At 45.1% G+C, this 11,734-nt stretch overlaps 1 protein-coding gene across 1 annotated transcript; it reads right to left on the bottom strand.

The window, feature by feature from the left end:
* Positions 1-4,011: 4,011 nt before the first annotated feature.
* On the bottom strand, positions 4,012-11,602 carry RSKR (ribosomal protein S6 kinase related). Its single transcript, XM_032615745.1, is given in 14 exon segments — positions 4,012-7,621; positions 8,055-8,165; positions 8,292-8,380; positions 8,468-8,557; positions 8,668-8,695; positions 8,952-8,992; positions 9,174-9,278; positions 9,514-9,583; positions 9,928-9,996; positions 10,129-10,212; positions 10,308-10,547; positions 10,549-10,569; positions 10,939-11,139; positions 11,463-11,602. Coding segments are annotated over 13 exon segments (1,230 nt in total). The 5' UTR covers positions 10,996-11,139; positions 11,463-11,602; the 3' UTR covers positions 4,012-7,396.
* Between the last annotated feature and the right edge of the window lie 132 nt (positions 11,603-11,734).

Below are 11,734 nucleotides of genomic sequence, written 5' to 3'. Positions count from 1 at the left end.
CTGCGAAGTCTCAGTGCGTCAGGTGGGCGCGTCCGCTCCGGGTTCGAGCCCGGCGGGCTGGGGCGGGGCCTGTATTGGACCCGCCCCGCCCGGCCCCCTGTGCGCGCGCGCTCTGCGAACCGATCCCCAACCTTCGACGCCGGCGGTAACCGGGACGCGCTCCACCCCGAAAGCCAGCCTTTCGGCCTCACCTCCGAGAGGGTGACCGGGAAGTTGGACAGTTGAGGAGTCCATCCCTCCTGCTTCGAGTAGGCCAGTCTCACACCCTGTCGGAAAAGCTGTCCCCGTGGCCTGGCCTTAGGAAATTTCTCCTCGGGTTTCCCTCAGCTATCTCAGCCTTGACCGGCAGGAGCCGGTCGGGAGTATAGAAGGGAAGGTGAGTGGAGCGTTTTTTACGTAGGCTGCTCGGTCCGCTCATAGGTCCTGCGTCCGTGATGGCCTGAGACGTGGTTCTCAGCCTGCGCTGTCATTTAGCCTCTTCAGAATTTCTGGGGTTTTCTTGGGACTTAACTCAGGGTCTGCAACAAGTTTACTGGAACAATAATAGCTCACAAGTATTGAACATTTATTAGGCACCTGGCATTCTTCCAAATGCCTTTTATATCTTAACTCCTTTAATCCCCAAAAGGGCATATGAAGTAGGCACCGTAAATATCCCCGTTTTACAGACGTAGGAACCGAGTCACAGATAATGTCTTTTGCCTAATGCCCACAGGTAGTAAAATGGCAGAGTCAAGATTGCCACCCACACTACCGACTACTGTATTCTCCTCTCGCTTGAAACCCCTCTGTGTGGGAAATTAGCTACTGGAGGTGGGATTGATTTTTGGAAACAGCCTAAAGTTAAGTATTCAGAGTTACGGTTTTTTTATATATATAATTTTTAAAAACTTTATTTATTTTATTTTTGGCTGCCTTGGGTCTCTTGCTGTGTGCGGGCTTTTCTCTAGTTGAGGTGAGCGGGGGCTACTCTTCGTTGCGGCTCACGGGCTTCTTATTGGGTGGCCTCTCTTGTTGCAGAGCACGGGCTCTAGGTGCACAGGCTTCAGTAGTTGTGGCACTCAGGCTCAGCAGTTGTGGCTCGTGGGCTCTAGAGCGCAGGCTCAGTAGTTGTGGCATATGGGCTTAATTGCTCCACGGCATATGGGATCTTCCCGGACCAGGGCTCAAACCCATGTCCCCTGCACTGGCAGGTGGATTCTCAACCACTGCGCCACGAGGGAAGTCCCCAGAGTTAGTTTATGATGAAGTATGTTCCTTTGAACGCTCACGGCACCTTATTTACACTCTTAAGTCATAATGAATTTGGAAAAGGCAATAACCCAGAGAGGAAAAGCTATAATGTTATGAACTTCGGGGCCCTCAGGGGATGGGCTCTTCTAGAACTGTGTTGTCCAGTACCATAGCCACTAGCCACATGTGGCTATTGAGGACTTCAAATGTGGCTAGTCCAAATTGAGATGTATTATAGGTGTAAAATACAAACTAGATTTCGAAGACTTCGTATGAAAAAAGAAAAGAATAAAATATCTTATTTTAAATATTGATTGCATGTTGAAATGATATTTTAGATACATTGGGTTAAATAAAATACATTAAATTAATTTCATCTGTTTCTTTTTACCTAATTTTTAATGGGGCTACTAGCAAATTTTAAATTACTTATGAGGCTTACATTATTTCTGTTGGACAACACCGCTTTAGAAACATAATGGTGCAACCTAAAGACGCTAGAGATAACAGTTGCTTGTCTGGAAAACTGGGAGAAAGACAACAGAACACAGACTTGAGCCTGGGATTCCCCCAGACTTAGCAGAGGGAATCCCAAGGTATATGTACTTCTGGTCAATCAAAAAGGTCCAACAAATAAAACAAGGGTGAAAGGGGCAGAAAAACCAAGACAGAAAAACTCTTAAGTGCCAGTAGTAAAAGCTTGTATTATATAAAGTATGACTTGGAATGCTTAGTCCTTGTTGCAGTTCGTATGTCAGATGCCAGCTGAGTAACCAAAGAGATAAAGTGCTTCCAGCAGCAAATTAGGAGGGATATGGAGGGTAGACGAGAGGGACAATACTATTGTAAATAGGCAACATACGCAGAATTAATTTGTTGGTGTTGTTTTGCATGAATTTTTTTGGGGGGGGAGGCCGTGCTCCATGACTTGCGGGCTTTCAGTTCCCCAACCAGGGATTGCACTCGGGCCATGGTGATGAAAGTGCCAAATCCTAACTAACCACTCGATCACCAGGGAACTCCCTGCATGATATTTTTCATTTGGCGTTTTTCAAATTATAAAAAATAAGAGATGCTCGTTGTAGCAAGTGAAACAATACAATGCAAAGACGTATTAAAGGCACAGCCTCCCCCATCCATTCTACCTGCCTGAGGTAACGAATAGTGTGTATGCCTTTATAAAAACATATGCAGGGAATTTCCTGGTGGTCCAGTGGTTAGGACTCAGCGCTTTCACTGTCATGGGCCCGGGGTTCGATCCCTGGTCAGGGAACTAAGATCCCACAAGCCATGCGGCCAAAAATTAACAACAACAACATATGTATACACACACACAAGGATTTTGTTTGTTTTTATTTACACACGCTTTTTTTTTACCCAAATTAATTGACGTGCAGACTGGGGTCTCTGGGATTGAGAGCTAGTGCCTTTCTTTTCCTCTTCTCATTACATTTGCATTACTCCCCTCTCCCTCCCAGGTTCTCTTTTTCATTCTCTCTCTCTCTCTCTCTCTCTCTCCTCGGAGGGGAAGTAAGCATTGAGAGTCGTCTACGGAAATGGCATCATTTCTTACACTTCTGCATTTTTTTCCCACTCAATGTCTTGTATTGAGCCTTCTAAGTCAACTGATATAGATCTAATTAACTCATTCATCATTTCATATTCCATGTCCTTTTTAAAAAAATAGGTTATTTCTCTTTTCTAATTTTTTTTTTTTTTTTAATTCTATTTATTTTTTTAATTTATTTTTGACTGTGTTGGGTCTTCGTTTCTGTGTGAAGGCTTTCTCTAGTTGCGGCAAGTGGGGGCCACTCCTCATCGCGGTGCGTGGGCCTCTCACTATCGCGGCCTCTCTTGTTGCGGAGCACAGGCTCCAGACACGCAGGCTCAGTAATTGTGGCTCATGGGGCCAGCTGCTCCGCGGCATGTGGGATCTTCCCAGACCAGGGCTCGAACCCATGTCCCCTGCATTGGCAGGCAGACTCTCAACCACTGCGCCACCAGGGAAGCCCCTCTCTTTTCTAATTTGTGAGAGTTCTGTATTATAGACATTAACTGCCATCACATTGCATATATTTTTCTTTAGATCTATTTTTTGTCCATTGACTTTATTAATGGTATCTTTGGCTATACAAAGATAAAACATTTATGAGGTTAAGATGTTATCTTTCCTTTCAAAGCATCTGGATTTCTTATCTTGATTGATTCATTCATCTTTTATGTAAATGTATTTTTTCTTTTTTTAATTTTTAAAATTTTTATTTTTGGCTGTGTTGGGTCTTCGTTGCTGCGCGCAGGATCTCTCTGGTTGCGGGCGAGCGGGGGCTACTTTTCATTGCCGTGCGCAGGCTTCTCATTGCAGAAGCTTCTCGTTGCAGAGCACAGACCCTAGGCGTGCAGGCTTCAGTAGTTGTGGCACGCGGGCTCAGTAGTTGTGGCACACGAGCTGTAGAGCACAGGCTCAGTAGTTGTGGTGCACAGGCTTAGTTGCTCCGCGGCGTGTGGGATCTTCCCGGACCAGAGATCGAACCCGTGTCCCCTGCATTGGCAGGCGGATTCTTAACCACTGGGCCACCAGGGAAGTTCCACGCCCCCCCCCACCCCGTCCCGCTTTATAAAGAAACCAATCATATTGGATTATGGATTAGGGCCCACCCATAAGACCTCATTTTAACTTAATTACACCTGTAAAGACCCTATCTCCAAATACCATGACATTCTGAAGTACAGGGGTTAGGATTTCAGCATATCAATGGGGAGGGGGCACAATTCGGCCTGTAACAGGGGCTAATAATACAGTGAATATGATTTTATTCAATTTTTCAAAAAAGCTTTGACAAGACTTTTACATTGAAGACTCTATTTAAAAAAGTAAACCAAGGAATTGAGATTACCAGTTTGTTAAATCAATGAACAAGTGAACAAATGAACTGGTCAATATATGATAAAGTAACCTAGGTTAGAGGTAAGAAACAATGAGTAGAACTAAAAGGACACTTTTCTAAAAGAAGAATATAAGGTTTGGTGTTAAGACTTAATTTTTATTTTAATAAAGTATAGTTGGTTTACAGTGTTGTTTCAGGTGTACAGCTAAGTCATTCAGGTATATATATATATGTGTGTATATATAAAATCTTTTTCAGGTTCTTTTCCATTATAGGTTATTACAAGACATTCAATATAGTTCCCTGTGCTATACAGTAGGTCCTTGTTATTTATAAGACTAATCTTAAATTCTTAGAAAAGATAGAAGGGAGTACAGAGCAAAATATCCATACTTAAAAGTGTATCTGATTTCTTCTAGGTAATGAAAAATCAAAATGTAGGGCTAAACTTAAAAGATCATTTCAGGTTGTATATAAAACAAATTTTTTTAAATGAATTTCATGTGAATAAGTAGAAGGTATTTATTTTTAGGTCAGTGATTCCGAATGGGGGTGGAGGGTGGCAGGAAAGAATGCCTTCCAGGGATGAGCATATCAAAACTGGGGTAGGTGTGGGGTGAAGGCAGTGCTTTTTCAAATTATACTTTACGAAACTTTTTCTGTCACTGCCTCCACTCTACCCTGAGAAACACTGCTGTAAGCACCACTGATTGAAGAGAGTATGTTAAAAATGTCCTCATTTGATAAGAAATGATTCAAACTACACTTACATGATCCTGGTCTCTAAGCTATCTAACATGACACAGGAAAGGGACCCTAGTGACATTATGTTAACCATGTCCTAAAGACCTTAAACCAATATGCTGCTGTGACCAGAGAGGCTATATAATGTTGGGCGATCTGAACATTAATTAACACTGGGCCAGACACACAGTATCATAAAATCATCTGCATCTGCCCTTTGAAGAAGCATTACAGAAATCTGAAACCTGTCTCCCACAATGAAGAACCAGTGGTTGTATACATTAGGAAACTAGGTCCAGAGAGTTAAAATGACTTGTATAAAGACACCGAAATATTTATTGGTGGGTCTAGGCACCAGGTCTCCTAAATTCCAATCTAATACTCTTTTTTTTTTTTTTTTTTGCGGTACGCGAGCCTCTCACTGCTGTGGCCTCTCCCGTTGCAGAACACAGGCTCCGGATGCGCAGGCTCAGCGGCCATGACTCACGGGCCCAGCCACCAGGGAAGCCCCAATCTAATACTCTTAACTACTATTTTAGAAGCCACTGATTCCCATTTCTAGTATTCAGTATTGTTTTTTTGTTTTTTTTTAATTATTTATTTTTTGGCGTGTTGGGTCTTTGTTGCTGTGCACGGGCTTTCTCTAGTTGCAGTGAGCAGGGGCTACTCTTTGTTGCGGTGCGCAGGCTTCTCATTGTCGTGGCTTCTCTTGTTGCGGAGCATGGGCTCTAGGTGCGCAGGCTTCAGTAGTTGTGGCATGTGGGCTCAGTAGTTGTGGCTCACGGGCTCTAGAGCGCAGGCTCAGTAGTTGTGGCACACGGGCTTAGTTGCTCCACGGCATGTGGGGTCTTCCCGGGCCAGGGCTCGAACCTGTGTCCCTCGCATTGGCAGGCAGACTCTTAACCACTGTGCCACCAGGGAAGCCCCCAGTATTGGTTTTTATCCAGTGTGGCAGTTCTGGTCATTACAACTTTAAAAATATGTAATAAAGCCTAAAAAGTCTCTAAAGAGAAACAAGTGAGATAATCAAAAGGATCAAGGATACATTTATTTATTTATTTATATCTCAACTTCATTCTAAAAGGCTTACAAAGATGGAGATAATCTAGTAAGATATAAAAAAAAAAGGACTAAAACAGAAAAATGAGAAGAGAATAAGGAAAGTAAAGGTCAAAAAGGAAGATGATGGAACCAAGAATGTGGCTAGCATACAAAACATAACATGAGGTCCTAAACACTTGCTGGAAGTGGGCCACAAACTGGGCTCTAAGTGGTCTAGCATCAATATGAAAAGAAAAATAGAGTCAGCTGAATATTTACTGTCTTTAAGGTAAAAACCAACCAGCAATTCAGGAAAAGAATAACTGGGTTCAGAGAAAATTTCTTCCATGCATCCTTATATAGAACATTATGAATTATAATGATAAACACCCTTTGCAGTATCCACAGCAATTAAATTTCATAGGGATTTTCATATGGATTGCCAAAGTACAATTCAGAAAAAGCAGTTCTGCAGAGGCCAATAAAATGCCATCTATGTACAGGGCAAATCTGGCTTAATCCAGGGACAAAATTAATAAATAGTACTCAGAATACTTCCCAGACTCTCTGGTTTGGAAAGAGAGATCAGATATAACTGAAGAATAACGAAAATGAAACTTTTAAGAAGTTGGTTTAAGAAAAATGAAAAGAAGTCACAAAGGCCAGAAATGTATACAGATTTAGGGTCCAGATGATTTTCCTAAAGGAAAAGGTTCTTGAGTTACATCTCTGATCTTAAATCTCAAAGTTGATATCATGCCTCTTAATCCCTTGGTTTGCCCATCACCAACTGAAACCTGGGCCATCTAGGGAAGTGATCAGTTTAAGAATCCTTGTGTCCTTCAAAGAGGTTTTATTTTGGAAAAAATGTGTATAGCTATTCCAATTACCCCCTAGAGAAGACATTTAACCCACTCATGTTTCACTTCTTATTTTCTTCCTCACAGTAGGCTATTAGATTCACTTTTTAAATTTTTAAAAGTTAGACTGACTTTGAGCCCCCAGATCATATGTTTTACCTGCATATTTAGGGGTTGAAACAAATACCAGCTTTTGAGAACTCTGAAAAACATTCATACTGCTTCTGACAAGCCTATTAAACACATAAATAGCAGCACCTTGGGAACCCATGAAGTGCTGTTATTGCTCACAAAAGGAAACATGGCACAGAAACAAGGAGAAGGAAAAGTGGAATAAAATTCTGGCTAAAAACTGCGGGGTATAAACACTGGAGAAATGAAACAAAGGAAAAGGTCCACACTCTGATCTGAGATGTTGAATTCAGAGATGGGTTGTATGATGGAGTAAGGACTAGGGCATTGTGACTACCAACCACAGAATGCCCAGTGTGAACTCTGGTCCAACACCTAGAGGAACAGAACGATAAGAGGCTACAAAGTAAAAACAAACTGAATCATCAAGGTGGTCACACTGAATTTGCAGCAGAGGAGGTCCTCAGGTTCCCAGATGAGCCCCAACTACAGTAGAGGAGCTCAAGCCAGGCTGGGGTGCACCAGGAAGGACTCCAGATTACAGTCAAAGTCCTTGAAGAACGTGGACCCCCATGATGGACTGAGCTGGGTAGCTTGTGTCTCCATGACAAAGTTCACTGGATGCTTCTGTAGGAGCTCTGGGTCAAAGGCCACACCCCGAAAGAAAGGGTGGACCTGGAAGTGATGCAAATAACGTAGACGGTGGAGGGGATTCTGGCATAACAGCTGAAGAGAAATAGAGCATGAAGGATGAGAGACTGGGATAGGAAAGGGACTGAACAGAGAAGCTGGAAAAGGAGAAAGAAGTTCATGGATCTATGGAGGGCAGGGAGAAGAACCCAAAAGAGTAGAGGATACGTAAAAGTGGGAGAAACAGGCTAATCTGGGGGCAAAGGTAGGAATAAAGTAGTAGTAGTGGTAAGAAAGCAGCACTAGCCCACTCTCAGAAGTGACCTGCTATGGATGGGGACGAGCTTTGGAGGACCAGGAACTCGAATAAAATTTGAAGTGTTCGTTAGAAGGCAAGTAGTGAGGTAGTACTTGATCAAGTTGGAATCCCCCCTTAATTAATCAGAGGAATGGGGAGGTATCACTTCAGTGATAGGGAAAGAAGTGAATGGTTTTTGTAGTCAAGAAGGAAAGTCATGCCCACCCTTACCTCATGGAGCAGGAGTGAGAGCCCCTGGTTAAGAGAAGCTGGGATCACAGAGTCATAGTGGGTCACACTTGCCAACATGGCCACATGATCTCTCTCTGCGGGCACTGGGAACTGAGTTAAGGGGTGGGAAGGTGTCATTGCTTAGTAAAAATAAGGCAAGACTTCCCAAGGTGGCCTTTCTTCCCACCGCAGGGCAACTCCTATCTTCTCTGCCCAACATCACTACCATTCTCTCACCTTTCCAGTTGACAGAGAGAAAAGCAAGACACCCAGGGACCACCAATCAGCAGCATGGTTGTAAGGCCCTCCACTCAGGACCTCTGGGGCTACGGATATGAAAGATACTTGTCACTGATATCTGTTGGCTATCCTCCTGCCCAATGCTTACCCACCAGCTTTAGCTTCTCTCTCACCCATGTACTGAAGAGTGCCACAGATAGTATAGGCTCGGGTTCCTTGGGGCAGGTGGCGGGACAGGCCAAAGTCTGTCAGTTTCAGATGGCCTGTGAAAAGCAAGCCATCAGCACCACTCTGTTCCAACCCTCATCAGCCATGACTTACTTCCAAACTGAGGTACCTCTCATTCTGGGACTAGGAAAAGAAAAGGACTTACCTCGTTCATCCAGAAGGATATTCTCCATCTGAAAAATCACAGGTGAGAAGTTATTCATCCTCTTCCTTTCAGTCCTCTTTCATCATGTATACTATACCTCCCAGCTGAAGAAGATGCCCTAGCTCAGCATCCAAGTCTATACTTGGAGGACCCTTGCCCAAATCCTTAACACCCATGAGGGCCCCAAGGTCAACTGTTCTCAGCAGCTCCTCCCGCCTTCTTGGACCTCTTGGAACATCTTACTGAAGTCCCTCCTTAAACAAAAAGAAAAAGCATTTAACTACCTTCACATCTCGATGGATGATGCCGAAGTCATGGAGATAGCCTGTGGATGACAGCAAGCATGGGGTGTGTGCTGAAGCTCTCCTGTCCTTCCAATTTCCCTGATAGCTCCCACCTCATTCCTATCCCTGTTCTTTGACCTCCAGAGTTAATATCAATTCTCTTCTGCCTCCCTCCCTGCTTAATTCTTCCCTCATTTCTATTACCACTCCTGTTTCACTTACACAGCACCAGGATCAGCTCAGCAGCAAAGAGACGGATGGAAGCCTCACTAAAGCAGCCAACAGCGGACCACAGGGAGTACAGATCTGTGCTGCAGTAGCTACACACTGCAAAGTAACAGAAGTCTAGGCAGTATTTGGGGGCTACTATGCCTGGGCCCAAGGCATCGTATGCCTCCTGCCCAAACTGATGCCACCTGCTGTTCCCTCTCCCTCTGGGAGAGAGAAGTACTATGAAAAGGGGAACAGAGCAAAGGCAGAACAAGCCAAAGGGATGGGTAATCTCAGGTGGGGAGTACGGTAGAAGGACCCCTGGGAATGAGGAGAGAATCCAGTCACTCACTCATGAAGAGGTGCCGTTTTCCCTGCCAGCTGTCCCCCAAACTGTGTACAAAAGGATGGTTGATCTGTCGCTATGGACAAGAAAACAGGAAGTTAGGATCAGGGTCATTGAGGATCAAGGCAGCCAAGAAGTCAGGATTTACCTTGTTGTGCAGAAAGGAAGCTGTTGCCCCACCTCTCAGTACAGGTTGCCTGCCTGGTAATCCCAGTACTAAGGAACACACTGGACATGCTGGAGAGATTTCCCTGGCAGGACCTAGAATTACTCTACTGATAGCTACTTTTCCTGGGATCTCTTGGTTGAAGCAGAGGGAGGGGTCAGAGTCAGGAAAAGCAGGACAGTTGGACAAGAAAGGTGCTTTCTCCGCCTGTGGTTTGGTTCTTCCTAGGATCCTTTCCAGGGCTCTGTGCATACCTGGATGCTGACCTCCTCTTTGCACTGCCTCAGGTTGTCCCTCTGTAAGACCTTTACCTTGGGCACCACCTATAAAAGGAGAGGAGTGATGACTCCTAGTGGGGAATAGTGTATTAAATTGTTTATTCCTCCCAACCTTTCTGGAATAAAGATTGGAGGCAGGGACTAGAGAATAATGTGGAAGAGTATCTAGGTCCCTACCTTCACCACAAATACTGCTTTCTGGCCACAGTCTAGCACCTTGAGGACAGTTCCAAAGGAGCCTTTAGCCACAAGGCCTAAAATCTGTACAGAGAAGTGGAGAACAGGGTAGTTGAGACTGATTGTTTCTAGATTTCTCCCCAAGACTGAGACCCCTTCCAGGGATTCCACTGACCTACCTTCAGCTGCTGATGCCCCCTAAGGGGCCTAATAGGAAACTCCGGCAGAAAGAGGTTGATGAACTGAGGCACTGGCCACTCAGGCAGAGGCTTCTCTACTAGCAGTGGGGCTGGCTCCAGGGGCTCCTGGTGCAGGAACTGATGCCCCTGTAGTCCCCACAGCAACTCTTTCAGACCTGACCTGGTAGTCCCCACACCTGGCCAGAGGCTCTTCTAGCCTCGGACCCAGGGGGACCCAGGGGCCCTGGATGTTGCCACCCTGCTGAGAACCAAGGGAGCCACTAAACCTGCTGCCCCTGGGGCATTACAGGTTCTGCCCATTTAGCAGGCACTCCCTCAAATCTCAACCCTAGAGATGTAAATTTGAACCCCAGGCAAAATTGCTACTGTCCTTGCTTCACACCAAGGTCTGGATTTCCTGCACACAATTAAAATCCTCTAGGAAAGTAATATTTGGATATTTTCCCGATAAGGCATCAGAGATTCAGTACTGCACCTACCATAAATACTTTGATGGTAACACCTCCCTGCCCCACCCCCACAGTGGACAACACTGTTATTACCAGTTCCCAGGCCTCAAGCTCATGCCTTTCACCTCCCCTAAACAAGCTGCCAGAGCCCCACACCCTACCTTATGAGGAGCAGCCATCTGGGCATGTTGCCCCTTCCGACAACTCACTGCTCCCATCCCCAAGCCTCTGCGCCTCCTCTCTCCTGCTAAATCTGCTGTCCCAGTTACATAAGCAGTTCCTCCCCTGATGCTGCATTACACATGAGCTCCACCTCTTTGCCTTGTTGTTCATGACTAGAGATGCAAATGATGCAGCCAAACCTCACCCTTGGGCTTCCCTGGTGGCGCAGTGGTTGAGAGTCTGCCTGCTAGTGCAGGGGACACGGGTTCGAGCCCTGGTCTGGGAAGATCCCACATGCCGCGGAGCAACTAGGCCCGTGAGCCACAACTACTGAGCCTGCGCATCTGGAGCCTGTGCTCCTCAACAAGAGAGGCCGCGACAGTGAGAGGCCCGCGCACCGCGATGAAGAGTGGCCCCCACTCGCCGCAATTGGAGAAAGCCCTCGCACAGAAACGAAGACCCAACACACCCAAAAATAAAAAAATAAATTTATAAAAAAAAAAAAAAAAAAAAAAAAAAAAACCTCACCCTTATCCCCAAATGCTATCGCCTGGTTAAGAATGGCTTATAGCCAGGACTAAAATGTGCAGAGACCTATCAGCATGGGACCAATGTCACATCAGAGCTGGGAAGTATCTGTGACACAGCTTCAGGCAGGAGGGAAGAAGCCACCCTCATTAGGGTGGCAGCTAGGTGTCTTGGACTGATGGGGAGAAAAGGATACAGGCTGAAACCATGCACTCAATACAATTTAAAAAAAAAAAACAGCATCAAATTTAAAATATATTTTTTCTC

This window comes from Phocoena sinus, chromosome 20, assembly GCF_008692025.1.
Source record: "Phocoena sinus isolate mPhoSin1 chromosome 20, mPhoSin1.pri, whole genome shotgun sequence".
Taxonomy (NCBI): Eukaryota; Metazoa; Chordata; class Mammalia; order Artiodactyla; family Phocoenidae; genus Phocoena; species Phocoena sinus.
The sequence above is the reverse complement of the archived record's forward strand: the minus strand, read 5'-3'. Positions and strand labels throughout refer to the sequence as shown.